At 53.2% G+C, this 22,879-nt stretch overlaps 2 protein-coding genes across 2 annotated transcripts in view; one reads left to right on the plus strand and one right to left on the minus strand.

The window, feature by feature from the left end:
• Positions 1-1,314: 1,314 nt before the first annotated feature.
• On the minus strand, positions 1,315-4,435 carry LOC123487042 (GPALPP motifs-containing protein 1-like). The gene is made up of 6 exons (XM_045218193.1): positions 4,346-4,435; positions 4,091-4,225; positions 3,455-3,912; positions 2,401-2,565; positions 1,904-1,999; positions 1,315-1,546 (listed from the first exon to the last, which is right to left on the minus strand). Exons 2-6 carry the CDS (start codon positions 4,179-4,181, stop codon positions 1,328-1,330), a joined length of 1,029 nt encoding a protein of 342 aa, XP_045074128.1. The 5' UTR covers positions 4,182-4,225; positions 4,346-4,435; the 3' UTR covers positions 1,315-1,327.
• Positions 4,436-4,966: 531 nt separating this feature from the next.
• The window catches only part of LOC123487043 (general transcription and DNA repair factor IIH helicase subunit XPB-like), a 91,038-nt gene continuing 73,125 nt past the window's right edge, over positions 4,967-22,879 (plus strand). Inside the window, 9 exon segments of the mRNA XM_045218194.1 lie at positions 4,967-5,148; positions 9,194-9,396; positions 10,085-10,321; positions 12,660-12,709; positions 12,818-12,953; positions 13,260-13,433; positions 13,663-13,867; positions 21,710-21,879; positions 22,071-22,215. Coding sequence (XP_045074129.1) covers positions 5,121-5,148; positions 9,194-9,396; positions 10,085-10,321; positions 12,660-12,709; positions 12,818-12,953; positions 13,260-13,433; positions 13,663-13,867; positions 21,710-21,879; positions 22,071-22,215 — 1,348 coding nt within the window. The 5' untranslated portion in view covers positions 4,967-5,120.

Consider the following 22,879-nt stretch of genomic DNA (forward strand, 5'->3'; position numbering starts at 1 on the left):
CTCAACAGCTTCTACCCCCAAGCCATAAGACTCCTGAACAGCTAATCATGGCTACCCGGACTATTTGCACTGCCCCCCCACCCCATCTTTTTACGCTGCTGCTACTCTGTTAATTATTCATGCAGTCACTTTAACTCTACCCACATGTACATATTACATCAACTACCTCAACTAGCCGGTGCCCCCGCACATTGACTCTGCACCGGTACCCCCCTGTATATATAGCCTCCCTACTGTTATTTTATTTTACTTCTGCTCTTTTTTTCTCAACACTTTTTTGTTGTTGTTGTTTTATTTTACTTTTTTTATAAAAAAAATTAAAATGCATTGTTGGTTAAGGGCTGTAAGTAAGCATTTCACGGTAATGTCTACACCTGTTGTATTCGGCGCATGTCGCAAATAAAATTTGATTTGATTTGCTTTGATACATAGCCTTTAGAGAAAGGGTGCAGTGACAAACACTGAAAGGCCCAGTGCAGTCAAAAACGTGATTTTCCTGTGTTCTATATATAGTTCCAGTATGAGAATGTATGCACTAACTGTAAGCCGCTCTGGATAAGAGCGTCTGCTAAATAATGTCAATGTATGAGGTTGTAATGATACTGTGAAATTTATGATAATGCCCTTTTAGTGTAACAGCTGTTTGAGAAAAAAAAGACCTCCTGAAATATTCAGCTTGTTTTGGTGGGGTGGAGTTTTGACCAGTTAGTAGACCAATAAGAAAGATCGTTTTTTCCCCCTCCCCACTCAGACCACTCCCACTCCCAGACAGTCCTAGCAAAATTCTTGCTTGAGAAATGACTCTTCGCTAAGAAGCTATTTTTGTTCCTTCTTGACCGTTTTAATTTAAAACAAAAAACAGTAAAGGTACTTAATTGTTCTCCAGAAATGATTTGATATTAAAGTTTTTTTTTTAAAACAGCTACATTGGACCTTTAAAAAAACAAAAGAATGAGGGGAGGTCCCGTGTAGCTCAGTTGGTAGAGCATGGCGCTTGCAACGCCAGGGTTGTGGGTTCGATTCCCACGGGGGAACCAGTATGGAGAAATACAAGTATGAAAATGTACGCACTCACTACTGTAAGTCGCTCTGGATAAAAGCATCTGCTAAAGGACTGAAATGTAAAAATGTGACAATCAAACTGATAGTCACACTTTTCTCAAAATACATACATACAAGTTCTACCTATATAGATAATATTCAGTACAATGTGTTCTGATCATCTGAGCAGTTGGCAATAAAGTCAACCTGGAACGTTCCCATCATAGTTGACTGGGGTCAGGTGACAAATGCCCAATACTGGGCTATCTATCCTGTGTTGATTCTCTCAGAGGAACATTTTCTCCTTGCTGTGTCCGAAGCGCGTGTTGAGCTCCTGGGACTTCTTCAGCAGGCGTTGTTTCTGAGCCTCGTCGAACTTGTTGACCTGCAGGTCCTGGTCCCTGTCAAACGCCCGTCTCTCCACTGACTTGGCTCCCTCATCCAGTTTCCTTTTCTTCAACTGCTTCTCGTGGAGGCTGATCAGAGACTCCCCACGCTTGGTTTCCTAACAGAGACGAGAGAGAGAGAGAGAGAGAGAGAGAGCTCAGTTGGTAGAGCATGGCGTTTGCAACACCAGGGTTGTGGGTTCGATTCCCACGGGGGGGCCAGTATGAAAAAAAATATATAATAATAATAATGTATGCACTAACTGTAAGTCGCTCTGGATAAGAGCGTCTGCTAAATGATTAAAATGTAAATGTAAAGTCATTTTGACATGTACTGGCTAGTAGACACCTTGATCTAGTCTCCTATTTCTAAATGCCGTAGTGACATCTTCATACACCCTTCTTCTGCTCCCATAATGGGTGCAGGTCATGCAGCTGATGCATTGTGGGCAGAGAAAAGAGTCCCTCCTACTTACGTTGTATTTGGACACTTTCTCAGCCATCTGCAACTCTTTGTGAGACAGTTGAGGGACAGACTCTATCTCTTCACTCTTCTTTCCCTCCAGTCGTTCCTGTTGAGAGAGAGAGAGAGAGAGAGAGAGAGAGAGAGAGAGAGAGAGAGAGAGAGAGAGAGAGAGAGAGAGAGAGAGAGAGAGAGAGAAGAGAGAGAGAGACAGAGAGAGAGACAGAGAGAGAGAGGACAGAGAGCAGAGAGAGAGAGAGAGAGAGAGAGAGAGAGAGAGAGAGAGAGACAGAGAGAGAGAGAGAGAGAGAGAGAGAGAGAGAGAGAGAGAGAGAGAGAGAGAGAGAGAGAGAGAGAGAGAGAGAGAGAGAGAGAGAGAGAGAGAGAGAGAGGACAGAGAGAGAGAGAGAGAGAGGGGCGAGAGAGAATGATATAGTCAGTACAGTAGTGTGAAATTCCAAAAGAAATGTGTAGACTGTTCAGATTAGAAACAGAACCAGTGTTCCCTACCCTGAGTTTGCGTTCTCGGTCAGCAGGAGTGTCGGTCCAGAGGGATCGGTCCTTGCTCTCCGGTCCAGCCCTCTTCTTGAAGGTTCTGGCCCCCAGCCCGATGTGCTGCAGTGTTGGAGGAAGCTCTGTCATCCAGGTCTCTCTCACCACCTCCTCCGGACCATCCTGCCAATCAACCATCATAGACAAGCCTGTCAACTCATTCTACCAACACACCCCATTACATTTCATCTGGGGTCTGTTCAGTGGGAGCAAACGTGGGGAAATGATTTGAAATAAGAGGAGTTTAAATTTGTCCTATTACACAGTTTAAAAATGTTTTGCAGGACTGAACTACCTATGAGAACCACACCCAGTTTGCATTTTCCTAAGGGTGCCACCTGGTGGTGTATTCAAGCACCATAAAGATAAATTAATTACTGGTCGGTTTATCAGAAACAAGGCAAAAGTAAACATGTCGTCCCCCACGAATGATGCAGATGCAGCCCCCCCCACCCCCCACCCGGCCCAATTAGTGCAAATTATTCAAATGTATGTTGTGTGGATTAATGAGATGAAAAAAAACTATCAAGTCAAGATTGATGGACAGGATGTCAGATAACAGACTCCACTGGTGGATAAGGAGATGTATTGACATAAAACAGGATGTATTTTTATGGGCAGACAAGGGATAGTCTTGCTAGACTATACTGACAGTAACATAATGGTTGAATAATCACATCGATCCACTGATGTCTATCATTTACACTTGATGCAAATGCTCAAAGGCATGTAAGACGCTAGCTACTAGGGCATTTTAAATTAACTTTGGAATTCAGTTGATTACTATAGCGCCCCCCCCTTGGGCCAATCAGTGTAATTTTGTAAATGCCAGATCTCTATTAGCGAGACGCATCATTCATCCAAGATTCGTCCAAATCGGGCCGGTGGTGTCTGAGATATCGCGTGTGACTAACGTAGGTACGAAGGGACGGAGAGAGATCCATAGTCCCCCCCTCCCCCCCCCCCCAGGATGTCTAGGTGTAGAATAAATGTAGAATAGTGAGGTGCTCACATCTGCTCCCGTCAGTCTGTCCTTCATCTTCTGAGCTCTGCGTTCGATGTCCAGAGCCACGGAGTCCTGGATGGCACCTTGAGCAGGCATGGGCCCGATCACCTCTTCATCCTCCTCCTCCTCCTCTTCATCACTGCTGGAGGGTTCTGCTGTGTAGCCCGGTGGAAGGGCTGGCCCATGGAGATCATCTCCATCATCATCTTCATCAGCTGCTGGTCTGTGAAAGCCGGGTGGCAGGGCTGGCCCATGGAGATCATCATCATCTTCATCAGCTGCTGGTCTGTGAAAGCCCGGTGGCAGGGGCTGGCCCATGGAGATCATCATCATCTTCATCAGCTGCTGGTCTGTGAAAGCCCGGTGGCAGGGCTGGCCCATGGAGATCATCTCCATCATCATCATCTTCATCAGCTGCTGGTCTGTGAAAGCCCGGTGGCAGGGCTGGGCCCAATACAGCTGGCCTAGGGAGGTAGAAAAAGAGAATCAATCAACTCAACACAAACCAACAAAGACATTTATACAAATATATGCATGACTGACAGCATTTAATATGTATGTTTAAAGTAGGGAGAACTAGCTGACATATCATTTCATATGTATGTTTGAAGCAGGGAGAACTAGTTGTGTTGTCTTGGTTACCTCTCTGGTGAAGCCTGTGACTTTGAGAACCCAGGAGGAAGAGCTGGTCCGAAGAAACCATCATCTTCATCATCATCATCATCATCATCATCCGCAAGCCTTCTACTCACCGTCTCGTCCACTCGGCGCTGTTTTCTGCAGAATGACGCAGACAGTCCATTTCAGGCATTTATCATGCGCTTTCCTTCAAAACAATGACTAAATAACTTGTTTTGATGTTTGTTTGAAATGTAGAAGTGAGTCTAAACGTGTTACTCTGCGGTGGGTCCATCCCTGGTCGTCGCGCTACCGTGGCCGTGTCTGCTGCTGGTCTCGTGCTTGCTGCTCGTCTTGCTTCGTCTCTTGATCACCTCCTCCTCCTCCTCCTCCTCCTCCTCCTCCTCCTGGCCAAAGTCATCCTCCGAACTCGAGAGCAACTCCGGTTTGTACCCGGGAGGCAGCGCGGGACCTGCAACTATTGGAGAAGACAGCACACCGTAGCTAGCTAGGTAAATACCAAAACCGACACTAGCCTTTTCGATTTAACATACAGTATAAAGCAGAAAGATAACTACGCCATGAATATGACAGCGTAGTATCCATAATATCGATGTTTGATTGAGCGAATTGATGCTGATGATACTTGTCACGGCCAAAAAAAATCATGTGCATGAAACCACTACTAACTTTACTCACATCCTCCCTCGTCATCAGAATCATCATGGCTGCTTTTTCTGAACGACGGGGGTAAGGCAGGTCCGATTAAATCATCGTCTGACATATTTACCGATTATTAATGAGCTATTTTTACAACAATAAACACCTCGACGAGAATGAAAAACGACACTGAAACCCGAAAATCTAATCTGACCTCTACCACCGGAAGTAAACAATATCGACATCCAATGAACAAGCAGAATTCGTAGTCACATGATCATTTCCATACAAGGAGGAAACCGAGTTGGTCGCTTCGCAGTTGGTTGTTGGTGTTTCTCACCTTTGTTTAACATGGTTTGACGAAGAAAAGTTGTTTTCGGAACAAGCTCATATCATGGGGAAGAAAGACAGGGGAGATCGGGGTGAGTATCTAGATTTTTTTCCCGGAAATTGAATGTTACTCCAACTCATGTTGCTGTTCAGTCGGTGTTGTGATGGCAATAGCATGATGCTGAAGCATGGGAGACAGATAGGCATTCTGTGTAACTGTAACGTTACCTAACTATTGTAGCTAGCTAGTACCTATAGTAGTAGTATAGTAGCTGTAGCTAGCTAAACAGACTTAACTTCAAGATGCTGCAGTCACTGCCTTAGCCCGGAGACCCCACGTCGGGCAGAAATGAGCGTTTTGGATCAGGAAAGTTTCTGCTAACAAGCCAGAATGTTGAATACAATTACATTTGAACGTACTCTGCCGGTTGTCTGTGCGGTCGGTCGTTTTTTTTTGCAGGTAGGAATGTGAGACAATATATATCCACAGGAAAGTATAGTTAAATACACTTTTCAAAGCGCTGGTAGTGCATTCAGATTTCTATCACCTGAAGCATGTGTAGCACTTTGGGGATGTGTGAAACTTACTCCTCAGCCTGAAATGTCCCCGCCAGCGTAGCTTTTTTGCACGGCTCCAACTGGTAAGACTGTGGTCAGGTGTGCTAGCAAGGCAGAGGTCCCGAATTCGCCCCAGTCACTGCCTTAGCCCGGAGGTATGTGCCCAATCGGGAGGAAGTGGTAGTTGCTAAGCAATCAGCGTGATGTCCTTTACACATGCACAGAACCGTGTCCATGTCTTTTCATCTTGTGGCATGCTTCAGGTGATAGAAATCTGAACACGCCACCAGTACTGAAAAGTTCATGTAAATTATACTTTTCCTGTGGATATGTTGTCTCACATTCCTACCGCCAAAAGGATTAGACCGCACAGACAACTGTTGTTAAAGTAAGTTAAAAATATCATTTTATTCAACATTCTGGCTTGTAGAGGTCGTGAGAGGAACCTTTCCTAATTCAAATACTAATTTCTGCCTGACATAGAATTCAATGTAGCTTTTCCAAGCTGTCACTGCCTGTGTCTGACAATAGCACTCTCTGAGAGTAGCGATCACTGTGATTTAAAACGCATCTTAATCGGTGATGCTACAATGAGAGCTGATTTCAGAACAATATCATCTTCTATCAACTGTCTTTCTCTTTGGTGATGAATATGTCGCACTGAGTGTCCCAGTTGTAACACTCACGGCTCAGCCAATTTCTGCTTCCTGAAACCCCTCCTGTCTGTCTCTCTCTTCCTCCCTTCTGTCTGTCTCTCTTACTCCCTCCTGTCTGTCTCTCTTACTCCCTCCTGTCTGTCTCTCTTCCTCCCTCCTGTCTCTCTCTCTTCCTCCCTCCTGTCTGTCTCTCTCTTCCTCCCTCCTGTCTGTCTCTCTCTTCCTCCCTCCTGTCTGTCTCTCTTCCTCCCTCCTGTCTCTCTCTTCCTCCCTTCTGTCTGTCTCTCTTCCTCCCTCCTGTCTCTCTCTTCCTCCCTCGCTGTCTCTCTCTTCCTCCCCTGTCTGTCTCTCTCTTCCTCCCTCCTGTCTCTCTCTTCCTCCCTCCTGTCTCTCTCTTCCTCCCTCCTGTTCTCTCTCTTCCTCCCTCCTGTCTGTCTCTCTTCCTCCCTCCTGTCTCTCTCTTCCTCCCTCCTGTCTCTCTCTTCCTCCCTCCTGTCTCTCTCTTCCTCCCTCCTGTCTCTCTCTTCCTCCCTCCTGTCTCTCTCTTCCTCCCTCCTGTCTGTCTCTCTTCCTCCCTCCTGTCTGTCTCTCTTCCTCCCTCCTGTCTGTCTCTCTACCTCCCTCCTGTCTCTCTCTCTTCCTCCCTCCTGTCTGTCTCTCTCTTCCTCCCCTCCTGTCTGTCTGTCTGTCTCTTCCTCCCTCCTGTCTGTCTGTCTCTTCCTCCCTCCTGTCTGTCTCTCTTCCTCCCTCCTGTCTGTCTCTCTCTTCCTCCCTCCTGTCTCTCTCTTCCTCCCTCCTGTCTGTCTCTCTCTTCCTCCCTCCTGTCTGTCTCTCTTCCTCCCTCCTGTCTGTCTCTCTTCCTCCCTCCTGTCTGTCTTTCTCTTCCACCCTCCTGTCTCTCTCTTCCTCCCTCCTGTCTCTCTCTCTTCCTCCCTCCTGTCTCTCTCTCTTCCTCCCTCCTGTCTGTCTCTCTTCCTCCCTCCTGTCTGTCTCTCTTCCACCCTCCTGTCTGTCTCTCTCTTCCTCCCTCCTGTCTGTCTCTCTTCCTCCCTCCTGTCTGTCTCTCTTCCTCCCTCCTGTCTGTCTCCCTCTTCCTCCCTCCTGTCTCTCTCTTCCTCCCTCCTGTCTCTCTCTTCCTCCCTCCTGTCTCTCTCTTCCTCCCTCCTGTCTCTCTCTTCCTCCCTCCTGTCTGTCTCTCTTCCTCCCTCCTGTCTGTCTCTCTTCCTCCCTCCTGTCTGTCTCTCTCTTCCACCCTCCTGTCTGTCTCTCTTCCTCCCGCCTGTCTGTCTCTCTCTTCCTCCCTCCTGTCTGTCTCTCTTCCTCCCTCCTGTCTCTCTCTCTTCCTCCCTCCTGTCTGTCTCTCTCTTCCTCCCTCCTGTCTGTCTCTCTCTTCCTCCCTCCTGTCTGTCTCTCTCTTCCTCCCTCCTGTCTCTCTCTTCCTCCCTCCTGTCTCTCTCTTCCTCCCTCCTCTCTCTCTCTCTTCCTCCCTCCTCTCTCTCTCTCTTCCTCCCTCCTGTCTCTCTCTTCCTCCCTCCTGTCTCTCTCTCTTCCTCCCTCCTGTCTGTCTCTCTTCCTCCCTCCTGTCTGTCTCTCTCTTCCTCCCTCCTGTCTCTCTCTCTTCCTCCCTCCTGTCTGTCTCTTCCTCCCTCCTGTCTGTCTCTCTCTTCCTCCCTCCTCTCTCTCTCTCTTCCTCCCTCCTGTCTGTCTCTCTCTTCCTCCCTCCTCTCTCTCTCTCTTCCTCCCTCCTGTCTCTCTCTTCCTCCCTCCTGTCTGTCTCTTCCTTCCTCCTGTCTGTCTCTCTTCCTCCCTCCTGTCTGTCTCTCTTCCTCCCTCCTGTCTGTCTCTCTTCCTCCCTCCTGTCTGTCTCTCTTCCTCCCTCCTGTCTCTCTCTTCCTCCCTCCTGTCTGTCTCTCTCTTCCTCCCTCCTGTCTGTCTCTTCCTCCCTCCTGTCTGTCTCTTCCTCCCTCCTGTCTGTCTCTTCCTCCCTCCTGTCTGTCTCTCTCTTCCTCCCTCCTGTCTGTCTCTTCCTCCCTCCTGTCTCTCTCTCTTCCTCCCTCCTGTCTGTCTCTCTTCCTCCCTCCTGTCTCTCTCTCTTCCTCCCTCCTGTCTGTCTCTCTTCCTCCCTCCTGTCTGTCTCTCTCTTCCTCCCTCCTGTCTGTCTCTCTCTTCCTCCCTCCTGTCTGTCTCTCTTCCCCCCTCCTGTCTCTCTCTCTTCCTCCCTCCTGTCTGTCTCTCTCTTCCTCCCTCCTGTCTGTCTCTCTCTTCCTCCCTCCTGTCTGTCTCTCTCTTCCTCCCTCCTGTCTGTCTCTCTCTTCCTCCCTCCTGTCTCTCTCTCTCTTCCTCCCTCCTGTCTGTCTCTCTTCCTCCCTCCTGTCTGTCTCTCTTCCTCCCTCCTGTCTGTCTCTCTTCCTCCCTCCTGTCTCTCTCTCTTCCTCCCTCCTGTCTCTCTCTCTTCCTCCCTCCTGTCTCTCTCTCTTCCTCCCTCCTGTCTCTCTCTCTTCCTCCCTCCTGTCTCTCTCTTCCTCCCTCCTGTCTCTCTCTTCCTCCCTCCTGTCTCTCTCTCTTCCTCCCTCCTGTCTGTCTCTCTTCCTCCCTCCTGTCTGTCTCTCTTCCTCCCTCCTGTCTCTCTCTTCCTCCCTCCTGTCTCTCTCTCTTCCTCCCTCCTGTCTCTCTCTTCCTCCCTCCTGTCTCTCTCTCTTCCTCCCTCCTGTCTGTCTCTCTTCCTCCCTCCTGTCTGTCTCTCTTCCTCCCTCCTGTCTGTCTCTCTTCCTCCCTCCTGTCTGTCTCTCTTCCTCCCTCCTGTCTCTGTCTCTCTCTCCCTCCTGTCTCTGTCTCTCTTCCTCCCTCCTGTCTGTCTCTCTCTCTTCCTCCCTCCTGTCTGTCTCTCTCTCTTCCTCCCTCCTGTCTGTCTCTCTTCCTCCAGAGAGGAAGTCTTCTAAGAAGCGTGTGTATGATGAAGATGAGGATGAAGAGGAGGCGATGGGCAGTGAGTCCCAGGAGGCCGTCCCTGCAGCGGCTGGTAAAACAGTGGATGAGTCGGCCATCAAGCTGGACGAGTACGGGGCTAAAGACTACCGGCTGCAGATGTTGCTGAAGAACGACCACGGATCACGACCTCTCTGGGTGGTAAGACTGACAGATTACGTTACCAAGTTAACTCGGGAGCTGGTGGTGCTTAAAGATAGAATCCTTAGTTGCTACATCAATTTTTGGACGTATAAATTAATGATATAGGCTATCCATTGATTCTTGAAGAATATAACTTATAAATGCCTCATGATCTCAGTTCAACTGTCGGCCCCCGTCAGAACCCAAAGTATCAGCTTGTTTTACGACAATGTTTGTAAATAATGTAAATTTAAACAAACACTGTATAGCCTCAACATGGTTCAACCATAATTATAAACTGGGTGGTTCGAGCCCTGAATGCTGATTGGCTGAAAGCCGTGGTATATCAGAACGTATACCATGGGTATGTCAAAACATTTCTTTTTACTGTTCTAATTACGTTGGTAACCAGTTTATAATAGCATAATTATTATTTTATCCAGTTGGATAAACAGCCTACCCGACCGCTCGGAGGTGTCCACATGGTCCTAAAGCACACCGTTGCCTCGTTTTGTATCACATTCCAATGATAAAACTAGGGGGGACAAAAATGCAATTTCAGAATGTGGGGGGGTTGCTCCCCTGCTTTCATGACACTTAAAGTCATGCAACAGTAACCACAGTAACCAATATTTTTTTAAATATTCTGCATATTTCTATTCTCTCTCTCTCTCCCTATCCCCCCCCCCACCTCGCTCTCCGTCAGGCCCCAGATGGACACATCTTCCTGGAAGCCTTCTCACCGGTGTATAAATATGCCCAGGACTTCCTGGTAGCCATAGCAGAGCCGGTGTGTCGTCCGGTTCACGTTCACGAGTACAAGCTGACAGCCTACTCCCTGTATGCTGCCGTGAGCGTGGGTCTGCAGACCTCAGACATAGTGGAGTATCTCCAGAAACTCAGCAAGACATCTGTACCGGACGGCATCGTGCAGTTCATCAAGGTCCGTTAGGAGAGGAGATGATACAGGGGTCTGAGGGAGGAGGAGGTACAGGGAGGAGGAGGAGGAGGTGGTACAGGGAGGAGGAGGAGGAGGTGGTACAGGGAGGAGGTGGTACAGGGAGGAGGAGGAGGAGGTGGTACAGGGAGGAGGAGGAGGAGGTAGGAGGGAGGAGGAGGAGGAGGAGGTACAGGGAGGAGGAGGAGGAGGAGGTGGTACAGGGAGGAGGTGGTACAGGGAGGAGGAGGTGGTGTTACGAGGAGGAGGTGGTGGTACAGGAAGGAGGAGGAGGTGGTGGTACAGGGGAGGAGGAGGAGGTGGTACAGGGAGGAGGAGGAGGAGGTACAGGGAGGAGGAGGAGGAGGAGGTGGTACAGGGAGGAGGAGGAGGTGGTGCAGGGAGGAGGAGGTGGTGGTGGTACAGGGAGGAGGTGGTACAGGAGGAGGAGGAGGTACAGGGAGGAGGAGGAGGAGGTGGTACAGGGAGGAGGTGGTACAGGGAGGAGGAGGAGGAGGTGGTGGTACAGGGAGGAGGAGGAGGTACAGGGAGGAGAAGGTGGAGGTGGTACAGGGAGGAGGAGGATGTACAGGGAGGAGAAGGTGGAGGTGGTACAGGGAGGAGGTGGTACTGGGAGGAGGAGGAGGAGGTGGTACAGGGGAGGTGGTCGGGAGGAGGAGGAGGAGGTGGTCAGGGAGGAGGAGGAGGAGGTGGTGGTACGGGAGGAGGAGGAGGAGGAGGTGGTACAGGGAGGAGGAGGAGGTGGTGGTACAGGGAGGGAGGAGGTGGTGGTACAGGGAGGAGGAGGAGGAGGAGGTGGTCGGGAGGAGGTGGTCAGGGAGGAGGAGGTGGTGTTCGAGGAGGGAGGAGGAGGTGGTGGTACAGGAGGAGGAGGAGGTGGTGGTACAGGAAGGAGGAGGAGGTGGTGGTCAGGGAGGAGGAGGAGGGCAGGGAGGAGGAGGAGGAGGAGGAGGAGGAGGTACGGGAGGGGAGGAGGAGGAGGAGGAGGTGGTACAGGGGAGGAGGAGGAGGTGGTGGTACAGGGAGGAGGAGGTGGTACAGGGAGGAGGAGGTGGTGGTCAGGGGAGGAGGAGGAGGAGGTACAGGAAGGAGGAGGAGGTAGTACTGGGAGGAGGAGGAGGTGGTGGTCAGGGAGGAGGGAGGAGGAGGAGGTGGTACAGGGAGGAGGAGGAGGAGGAGGTGGTACAGGGAGGAGGAGGTGGTACAGGGAGGAGGAGGAGGAGGTGGTGGTACAGGGGAGGAGGAGGAGGTGGTACAGGGAGGAGGAGGAGGAGGTGGTGGTACAGGGAGGAGGAGGAGGAGGTACAGGGAGGAGGAGGAGGAGGTGGTACAGGGAGGAGGTGGTACAGGAAGGAGGAGGAGGTGGTGTTACAGGAAGGAGGAGGAGGTGGTGGTACAGGGAGGAGGAGGAGGTGGTGGTACAGGGAGGAGGAGGAGGTGGTGGTACAGGGAGGAGGAGGAGGTGGTACAGGGAGGAGGAGTCTCCTGAGTGGCGCAGTGGTCTAAGGCGCTGCATCGCAGTGCTAGCTGTGCCACTAGAGATCCTGGTTCGAATCCAGGCTCTGTCGCAGCCGGCCGCGACCGGGAGACTCATGGGGCGGCGCACAATTGGCCCAGCGTCATCCAGGGTAGGGGAGGGAATGGCCGGCAGGGATGTAGCTCAGTTGGTAGAGCATGGTGTTTGCAACGCCAGGGTTGTGGGTTGGATTCCCACGGGGGGCCAGTATAAAATTTAAAAAATGTATTCACTAACTGTAAGTCGCTCTGGATAAGAACGTCTGCTAAATGACGTAAATGTACAATGTAAATGAGGAGGTACAGGGAGGAGGAGGAGGTACAGGGAGGAGGAGGAGGAGGTGGTACAGGGAGGAGGAGGAGGAGGTGGTACAGGGAGGAGGAGGAGGTGGTACAGGGAGGAGGAGGAGGAGGTACAGGGAGGAGGAGGAGGAGGTGGTACAGGGAGGAGGAGGAGGAGGTGGTACAGGGAGGAGGAGGAGGAGGTGGTACAGGGAGGAGGAGGAGGAGGTGGTACAGGGAGGAGGAGGAGGTACAGGGAGGAGGAGGAGGTACAGGGAGGAGGAGGAGGTACAGGGAGGAGGAGGAGGTACAGGGAGGAGGTGGTGGTACAGGGAGGAGGTGGTGGTACAGGGAGGAGGAGGAGGAGGAGGAGGTGGTGGTACAGGGAGGAGGTGGTGGTACAGGGAGGAGGAGGAGGAGGAGGAGGAGGTGGTACGTGGAGGAGGTGGTACAGGGTACCTGGTAGGGGCTGGTTTGTAGTGTGTGATGTGGGGTCATGCAGTCTGATGAATCTCTCCTCTTTCAGCTCTGCACTGTGAGCTATGGCAAGGTCAAGTTGGTTCTGAAACACAACAGGTATGTTCACCGCCACATTGGGCTCGACATGTTCTTCTGAGCCAAGAAAACAAGTCCTATTTCCATTCACTGCTTTGCAGTAATGTTTTCTGGATCTGTGTGTGTCAGGTACTTTGTGGAGAGTGCCTTCCCCGAGGTGATCCAGCGTCTGCTTCAGGACAGTGTGATCAGAGACTGTCGTCTCCGCACCGCAGAGGGAACTGATACTGAGCTCATCACGGAGGTCATACACAGCAAGTCAGCGGGTATGACCATCTAACACACACACACAGAGACACACACACACACACACACACACACACACACACACACACACACACACAGACACACAGAGACACACAGGGACACACAGGGAAACACACACACACACACACACACACACACACACACACACACACAGGGACACACACACACACACAGGGACACACACACACACACACAGGGACACAGACACACAGAGACACACAGGGACACACACAGGGACACACACACACACACACAACGGCATGTATGTTAAAGCCTGTACTGATGTAACATCCATCCCTGCCAGATCTCTAAGTCCCTCCAGGACAACGGAGCAGCGGCCTCCACCTCAGCGGCCCCTGAGGGCCAGACTCCAGGAGCCGCCCAGGTACCAGAGGACATATTCAGCTACTACGAACAGATGGACAAGGAGGAAGAGGAGGAGGAGGAGACGCAGACCGTGTCCTTTGAGATCCGACAGGTTTGGTTGTGTGTTTTGGATGCCCTGTGGCCCTTTTTTAAGGCCCTTTTTTTTTTATGAATCGTGGTCTACCGTTTAAAATGCAAACTTGACACCATAACGTGTCCATGTGCGGGCATCTCTGAAGTCTTAACAGTACCTATCTGTCCTATTCACTGTTGTTAGCACACACACATCTCCTTGAATCCTTCCTTCCTCCCTCCCTCCCTCCCTCCCTCCCTCCCTCCAGGAGATGATTGAAGAGCTGCAGAAGAGGTGTATCAACATGGAGTATCCTCTCCTGGCTGAGTATGACTTCCGGAACGACACGGTGAACCCTGACATCAACATGGACCTGAAGGCCACAGCTGTGCTCAGGCCTTACCAGGAGAAGAGCCTCCGCAAGATGTTTGGTAACGGCCGAGCCCGCTCAGGAGTCATCGTACTACCCTGTGGTAAGAGAGGGGGAGGAGGGAGAGAGAGGGGGAGGGGGGGGGAAGAGGTGGTAGGAAGGTGAGATGTTTGGCAACGGAAGAGCTCGTTCCGGAGTCATAGTGATTTGCTTAATTCCTCCTCTCCTCCTTTTGAAAAAGGTCAAAGGTAATCGAGGAGAGGAGGCAAGGAGAGGAAACATGGGAATAAATGCGCTTGTATGAAATGACTCTCCTTGTCCACTAGGGGTCATCAGGCAAATGACCTTTACAGAGGAGGAATCCCCAAATATATGTGGAAAGTGGTAAAATGACATTTAGCTAGTTGTCAGACATTTTATAGATAAAAAGGTTAGTCCGACCAGGAGGCGTTAGTCCGACCAGGAGGACCAGGAGGCGTTAGTCCGACCAGGAGGCGTTAGTCCGACCAGGAGGCGTTAGTCTGACCAGGAGGCGTTAGTCTGACCAGGAGGCGTTAGTCTGACCAGGAGGCGTTAGTCTGACCAGGAGGCGTTAGTCTGACCAGGAGGCGTTAGTCTGACCAGGAGGCGTTAGTCTGACCAGGAGGACCAGGAGGCGTTAGTCTGACCAGGAGGCGTTAGTCTGACCAGGAGGCGTTAGTCTGACCAGGAGGCGTTAGTCTGACCAGGAGGACCAGGAGGCGTTAGTCCGACCAGGAGGCGTTAGTCTGACCAGGAGGTGTTAGTCCGACCAGGAGGCGTTAGTCCGACCAGGAGGCGTTAGTCTGACCAGGAGGTGTTAGTCCGACCAGGAGGCGTTAGTCCGACCAGGAGGCGTTAGTCTGACCAGGAGGCGTTAGTCTGACCAGGAGGCGTTAGTCTGACCAGGAGGCGTTAGTCCGACCAGGAGGCGTTAGTCCGACCAGGAGGCGTTAGTCCGACCAGGAGGACCAGGAGGCGTTAGTCTGACCAGGAGGCGTTAGTCTGACCAGGAGGCGTTAGTCTGACCAGGAGGCGTTAGTCTGACCAGGAGGACCAGGAGGTGTTAGTCTGACCAGGAGGCGTTAGTCCGACCAGGAGGACCAGGAGGCGTTAGTCTGACCAGGAGGCGTTAGTCTGACCAGGAGGCGTTAGTCTGACCAGGAGGCGTTAGTCCGACCAGGAGGCGTTAGTCCGACCAGGAGGCGTTAGTCCGACCAGGAGGCGTTAGTCTGACCAGGAGGCGTTAGTCTGACCAGGAGGACCAGGAGGTGTTAGTCTGACCAGGAGGCGTTAGTCCGACCAGGAGGCGTTAGTCTGACCAGGAGGCGTTAGTCTGACCAGGAGGACCAGGAGGTGTTAGTCTGACCAGGAGGCGTTAGTCCGACCAGGAGGACCAGGAGGTGTTAGTCTGACCAGGAGGTGTTAGTCCGACCAGGAGGCGTTAGTCTGACCAGGAGGCGTTAGTCTGACCAGGAGGACCAGGAGGTGTTAGTCTGACCAGGAGGCGTTAGTCCGACCAGGAGGACCAGGAGGTGTTAGTCTGACCAGGAGGTGTTAGTCTGACCAGGAGGCGTTAGTCCGACCAGGAGGACCAGGAGGTGTTAGTCCGACCAGGAGGACCAGGAGGCGTTAGTCTGACCAGGAGGCGCTAGTCTGACCAGGAGGCGCTAGTCTGACCAGGAGGTGCTAGTCCGACCAGGAGGCGTTAGTCCGACCAGGAGGACCAGGAGGCGTTAGTCTGACCAGGAGGCGCTAGTCTGACCAGGAGGCGCTAGTCCGACCAGGAGGTGCTAGTCCGACCAGGAGGTGCTAGTCCGACCAGGAGGCGTTAGTCCGACCAGGAGGTGCTAGTCAGACCAGGAGGTGCTAGTCAGACCAGGAGGTGCTAGTCAGACCAGGAGGCGTTAGTCCGACCAGGAGGTGTTAGTCCGACCAGGAGGACCAGGAGGCGTTAGTCCGACCAGGAGGTGCTAGTCCGACCAGGAGGTGTTAGTCTGACCAGGAGGCGCTAGTCCGACCAGGAGGCGCTAGTCCGACCAGGAGGCGCTAGTCCGACCAGGAGGCGCTAGTCCGACCAGGAGGTGCTAGTCCGACCAGGAGGTGTTAGTCCGACCAGGAGGCGCTAGTCCGACCAGGAGGTGCTAGTCAGACCAGGAGGCGTTAGTCCGACCAGGAGGTGTTAGTCCGACCAGGAGGACCAGGAGGCGTTAGTCCGACCAGGAGGTGCTAGTCCGACCAGGAGGTGTTAGTCTGACCAGGAGGTGTTAGTCCGACCAGGAGGCGCTAGTCCGACCAGGAGGCGCTAGTCCGACCAGGAGGTGCTAGTCCGACCAGGAGGTGTTAGTCTGACCAGGAGGTGTTAGTCCGACCAGGAGGTGTTAGTCTGACCAGGAGGTGTTAGTCCGACCAGGAGGCGTTAGTCCGACCAGGAGGTGTTAGTCCGACCAGGAGGACCAGGAGGCGTTAGTCCAACCAGGAGGTGTTAGTCCGACCAGGATGTCTAATGACTCCTGGAGAAAGGCCAATGAGTCGTGGAGCTTTGCACAAGGATGAACATGTCTTCTGTGGTTATTCTGGACAGCCTTACAGATTTCTAGAAAGGCTAAATGGCGATCCGTATCAAGTGGCTTTCTCTAAAGCTCTTAGTCACAGAACATGCCTCTCCGAATTCTCAGAAACCCAAAGAGCCTTGGAAAGGTTTTTAATAAGATGTTAAGTACCCTATTTGGGGATTCTGGACCGGTTCCGACTGACGTTTTGGTGTACAAAGCGCTCTGATCGTTGCAGAGTCCTGTGTCTTATAGTGCAAGAGAGCCCCATCTCTCTGCTTTCTGCTCCAACTCTCCCAGCAGAGCTGACTTGGAAGTGTCTGGTTTCAGACCCCACGTTTACATGGGGAGTGACGGACAAAGGAACCATTTCCTGTGTCTGATTTCCTGTGTCCGGGAGAATCTAGCGGGAGCAACAATACATGTTTCATCTCACTGTGATATTCTCAGCCTGATTTTAGAGCTCTCAACATGCAAAAAAATACTAAATAATTTCATAGAAAGTGGTCTTATTTCCTTTCTATTGGTCACAGATGGACGAAATCACTTGGTGCTTACAGCTGAAGTTGAAAACGAGTCTGCACACGTTTTTAATGGTGTCTCTGCGCTGCTCAGCGGACTTTAGGAGAAAATTGTCTGTCGGCAGTTATATGAAATAGTGCCGATTTATTGTATTGTCACAAAGTATGATCATATTTATCTCATAGTAAGTCATTTATCATTTGATTGTTACTGTATTTAAACCATTTGTCATTTCAAGCCATATTGCCCCACTTTTTGTTGAATAGAAAAAAGTAATTCTTTTTTTTAAATAATATTTGTACTATGTGCTTGAGCTTGTGTCCTCTAAAGGGACACACCTCAGCAATTTATAACTATTTCTACCAGAAAGGTGAGATTTGAACCTTTCTTGGAGTATTGCAACATTACTAGTTATTGTGTCTGGTCCTCTCATGATAAATAACTCTTGGGTTTTTTACATTGAAGTCATTTAGCAGACGCTCTTATCCAGAGCCACTTCCAAATTGGGTAATGTCTATTTAGGCGGAAATCTAAATTTTGCCGTAACGTTGGAAGGTTTTTAATCTAGCTACGCTCCTATTCTCTGATGAGCAGTTATTTTCAGTTAACACCAGATATGTTCTTTTTAAAAAAGTATTGTTGAAGGAAGAGAAATTTCAGATGGGGATATGTTGTTACCTCAAGGTGTCGTCTGAACATCGTGTGGTGGCTTTTTTTGATCAAGAGATACGTCAAGACAGAGATATGAAAGATGGGTTTTAATATTGATGTGTAGCTTTATTCACTGAGTGGACAAAACGTCTTTCCATGACTGACCAGGTGAAAGCTATGATCCCTTATTGATGCCACTTGTTAAATCCACTTCAATCAGTGTAGATGAAGGGGAGGAGACGGGGTTAAAGGCTGTTCTGAGGGCAAATGGGGGGGTGCAACTCAATATTAGGAATGTGTTCCTGATGTTTGGTATCTCCTCTCCTCTCCCCCCACCCCACATCTCTCCTCCTCTCCTCTCCCCCCACCCCACATCTCTCCTCCTCTCCTCTCCCCCCACCCCACATCTCTCCTCTCCTCTCCCCCAACCCCACATCTCTCCTCTCCTCTCCCCCACCCCACATCTCTCCTCCTCTCCTCTCCCCACACCCCACATCTCTCCTCCTCCTCTCCCCCCACCCCACATCTCTCCTCCTCTCCCCCACCCCACATCTCTCCTCCTCTCCTCTCCCCCCACCCCACATCTCTCCTCCTCTCCCCCACCCCACATCTCTCCTCCTCTCCCCCCCACCCCACATCTCTCCTCCTCTCCCCCACCCCACATCTCTCCTCCTCTCCCCCCACCCCACATCTCTCCTCCTCTCCTCTCCCCCCACCCCACATCTCTCCTCCTCTCCTCTCCCCCACCCCACATCTCTCCTCCTCTCCCCCCACCCCACATCTCTCCTCCTCTCCTCTCCCCCACCCCACATCTCTCCTCCTCTCCTCTCCCCCCACCCCACATCTCTCCTCCTCTCCCCCCACCCCACATCTCTCCTCCTCTCCCCCCACCCCACATCTCTCCTCCTCTCCCCCCACCCCACATCTCTCCTCCTCTCCCCCACCCCACATCTCTCCTCCTCTCCTCTCCCCCCACCCCACATCTCTCCTCCTCTCCCCCACCCCACATCTCTCCTCCTCCTCCTCTCCCCCACCCCACATCTCTCCTCCCTCTCCTCTCCCCCCACCCCACATCTCTCCTCCTCTCCTCTCCCCCACCCCACATCTCTCCTCCTCTCCCCCTACCCCACATCTCTCCTCCTCTCCTCTCCCCCCACCCCACATCTCTCCTCCTCTCTCTCTCCCCCACCCCACAACTCTCCTCCTCTCCTCTCCCCCCACCTCACATCTCTCCTCCTCTCCTCTCCTCTCCCCCCACCCCACATCTCTCCTCCTCTCCTCTCCTCTCCCCCACCCCACATCTCTCCTCCTCTCCTCTCCTCTCCCCCACCCCACATCTCTCCTCCTCTCTCCCCCTACCCACATCTCTCCCTCTCCTCTCCCCCACCCCACATCTCTCCTCCTCTCCCCCCCACCCCACAACTCTCCTCCTCTCCTCTCCCCCCACCCCACATCTCTCCTCCTCTCCTCTCCTCTCCCCCACCCCACATCTCTCCTCCTCTCCTCTCTCCCCCACCCCACATCTCTCCTCCTCTCCTCTCCTCTCCCCCCACCCCACATCTCTCCTCCTCTCCTCTCCCCCCACCTCACATCTCTCCTCCTCTCCTCTCCTCTCCCCCCACCCCACATCTCTCCTCCTCTCCTCTCCCCCACCCCACATCTCTCCTCCTCTCCCCCACCCCACAACTCTCCTCCTCTCCTCTCCCCCACCCCACATCTCTCCTCCTCTCCTCTCCTCTCCCCCCACCCCACATCTCTCCTCCTCTCCTCTCCCCCCACCCCACATCTCTCCTCCTCTCCCCCACCCCACAACTCTCCTCCTCTCCTCTCCCCCCACCCCACATCTCTCCTCCTCTCCTCTCCTCTCCCCCCACCCCACATCTCTCCTCCTCCCCCCCACCCCACATCTCTCCTCCTCTCCTCTCCCCCACCCCACATCTCTCCTCCTCTCCTCTCCCCCCACCCCACATCTCTCCTCCTCTCTCTCCTCTCCCCCCCACCCCACATCTCTCCTCCTCTCCTCTCCCCCCACCCCACATCTCTCCTCCTCTCCTCTCCTCTCCCCCCACCCCACATCTCTCCTCCTCTCCTCTCCCCCCACCCCACATCTCTCCTCCTCTCCTCTCTCCCCCCACCCCACATCTCTCCTCCTCTCCTCTCCCCCACCCCACATCTCTCCTCCTCTCCTCTCCCCCCACCCCACATCTCTCCTCCTCTCCTCTCCCCCACCCCACATCTCTCCTCCTCTCCTCTCCCCCCACCCCACATCTCTCCTCCTCCTCTCCCCCACCCCACATCTCTCCTCCTCTCCCCCCCCCCACCCCACATCTCTCCTCCTCTCCCCCCACCCCACATCTCTCCTCCTCTCCTCTCCCCCCACCCCACATCTCTCCTCCTCTCCTCTCCCCCACCCCACATCTCTCCTCCTCTCCTCTCCCCCCACCCCACATCTCTCCTCCTCCTCTCCCCCCACCCCACATCTCTCCTCCTCCTCTCCCCCCACCCCACATCTCTCCTCCTCTCCTCTCCCCCACCCCACATCTCTCCTCCTCCTCTCCCCCCACCCCACATCTCTCCTCCTCCTCTCCCCCCACCCCACATCTCTCTCCTCTCTCCCCCCACCCCACATCTCTCCTCCTCTCCTCTCCCCCCACCCCACATCTCTCCTCCTCTCCTCTCCCCCACCCCCACATCTCTCCTCCTCTCCTCTCCCCCACCCCACATCTCTCCTCCTCTCCTCTCCCCCACCCCACATCTCTCCTCCTCTCTCTCCCCCACCCCCACATCTCTCCTCCTCTCCTCTCCCCCACCCCACATCTCTCCTCTCTCCCCCCACCCCACATCTCTCCTCCTCCTCTCCCCCCACCCCACATCTCTCCTCCTCTCCCCCACCCCACATCTCTCCTCCTCTCTCCCCCACATCTCTCCTCCTCTCCCCCCACCCCACATCTCTCCTCCTCTCCCTCCCCCCCACATCTCTCCTCCTCTCCTCTCCCCCCCCACATCTCTCCTCCTCTCCTCTCCCCCACCCCACATCTCTCCTCCTCTCCTCTCCCCCCACTCACATCTCCTCTCCTCTCCCTCCACCCCACATCTCTCCTCCTCTCCCCCACCCCACATCTCTCCTCCTCTCCTCTCCCCCAACCCACATCTCCTCTCCTCTCCTCTCCCCCACCCCACATCTCTCCTCCTCTCCTCTCCTCTCCCCCACCCCACATCTCTCCTCCTCTCCTCTCCCCCCACCCCACATCTCTCCTCCTCTCTCCCCCACCCCACATCTCTCCTCCTCTCCTCTCTCCCCCCACATCTCTCCTCCTCTCCTCTCCCCCCACCCCACATCTCTCCTCCTCTCCTCTCCCCCCACCCCACATCTCTCCTCCTCTCCTCTCCCCCCACCCCACATCTCTCCTCCTCTCCTCTCCCCCCACCCCACATCTCTCCTCCTCTCCCCCCACCCCACATCTCTCCTCCTCTCCTCTCCCCCCACCCCACATCTCTCCTCCTCTCCCCCACCCCACATCTCTCCTCCTCTCCCCCCACCCCACATCTCTCCTCCTCTCCTCTCCCCCACCCCACATCTCTCCTCCTCTCCTCTCCCCCCACCCCACATCTCTCCTCCTCTCCCCCACCCCCACATCTCTCCTCCTCTCCCTCCACCCCACATCTCTCCTCCTCTCCCCCCCCCCCCCATCTCTCCTCCTCTCCCCCCACCCCACATCTCTCCTCCTCTCCCCCCACCCCACATCTCTCCTCCTCTCCCCCCACCCCACATCTCTCCTCCTCTCCCCCCACCCCACATCTCTCCTCCTCTCCTCTCCCCCACCCCACATCTCTCCTCCTCTCCCCCACCCCCACATCTCTCCTCCTCTCCCCCACCCCCACATCTCTCCTCCTCTCCCCCCACCCCACATCTCTCCTCCTCTCCCCCACCCCACATCTCTCCTCCTCTCCCCCACCCCACATCTCTCCTCCTCTCCCCCCACCCCACATCTCTCCTCCTCTCCTCTCCCCCACCCCACATCTCTCCTCCTCTCCCCCCACCCCACATCTCTCCTCCTCTCCCCCCACCCCACATCTCTCCTCCTCTCCCCCACCCCACATCTCTCCTCCTCTCCTCTCCCCCACCCCACATCTCTCCTCCTCTCCCCCCACCCCACATCTCTCCTCCTCTCCCCCACCCCCATCTCTCCTCCTCTCCCCAGGTGCGGGGAAGTCTCTAGTAGGGGTAACCGCAGCCTGTACAGTCCGTAAGCGCTGCCTGGTCCTGGGGAACAGCTCTGTGTCAGTAGAACAGTGGAAGGCTCAGTTTAAGATGTGGTCCACCATCGATGACTCTCAGATCTGCCGCTTCACCTCAGACGCCAAAGACAAGGTAAGAGACACAGCAAACACCATTAAGGTTTTAAAATCCCCTTTTCAACTCGGTTCTGTGTTTTCGTATAATTATCTCTTTTACTGCTTCTTTTTTTAGCTTTGATTGATTTATTTCAAGTTATTGTTTTAGTTTAAAGTGTGTTGCGATTTTTAAATGCTCTTCAAATGAAGTTTGTTTTTGTCTTGAAGCCGATCGGCTGCTCGGTGGCCATCAGCACTTACAGCATGTTGGGACACACCACCAAGAGGTCTTGGGAGGCAGAGAGGGTCATGGAGTGGATGAGGTCCCAGGAGTGGGGACTCATCATCCTGGACGAGGTGCACACCATCCCTGGTGAGTCTGTCAGGGGTTAGGGGTTTTGGTTAAGTTATGAGAGGTGATGGTTAGTCCACACCATCCCTGGTGAGTCTGTCAGGGGTTAGGGGTTTTGGTTAAGTTATGAGAGGTGATGGTTAGTCCACACCATCCCTGGTGAGTCTGTCAGGGGTTAGGGGTTTTGGTTAAGTTATGAGAGGTTAGGGTTAGTCCACACCATCCCTGGTGAGTCTGTCAGGGGTTAGGGGTTTTGGTTAAGTTATGAGAGGTGATGGTTAGTCCACACCATCCCTGGTGAGTCTGTCAGGGGTTAGGGGTTTTGGTTAAGTTATGAGAGGTGATGGTTAGTCTACACCATCCCTGGTGAGTCTGTCAGGGGTTAGGGGTTTTGGTTAAGTTATGAGAGGTGATGGTTAGTCCACACCATCCCTGGTGAGTCTGTCAGGGGTTAGGGGTTTTGGTTAAGTTATGAGAGGTGATGGTTAGTCCACACCATCCCTGGTGAGTCTGTCAGGGGTTAGGGGTTTTGGTTAAGTTATGAGAGGTGATGGTTAGTCCACACCATCCCTGGTGAGTCTGTCAGGGGTTAGGGGTTTTGGTTAAGTTATGAGAGGTGATGGTTAGTCCACACCATCCCTGGTGAGTCTGTCAGGGGTTAGGGGTTTTGGTTAAGTTATGAGAG

This window comes from Coregonus clupeaformis, unplaced genomic scaffold (assembly GCF_020615455.1).
Source record: "Coregonus clupeaformis isolate EN_2021a unplaced genomic scaffold, ASM2061545v1 scaf1427, whole genome shotgun sequence".
NCBI classification, from domain to species: Eukaryota; Metazoa; Chordata; class Actinopteri; order Salmoniformes; family Salmonidae; genus Coregonus; species Coregonus clupeaformis.

Bases quoted from the DNA above. Each gene is read 5' to 3' on its own strand.
- LOC123487042 (XM_045218193.1), bottom strand. From the start codon at position 4,181: ATGATGATGATGATGATGATGATGAAGATGATGGTTTCTTCGGACCAG. The intron at 3,913-4,090 runs GTAACCAAGACA...CTACCTCCCTAG, and splicing joins TCACAGGCTTCACCAGAGAG to GCCAGCTGTATTGGGCCCAG. The intron at 1,547-1,903 runs GTAAGTAGGAGG...CGTCTCTGTTAG, and splicing joins AGAAAGTGTCCAAATACAAC to GAAACCAAGCGTGGGGAGTC.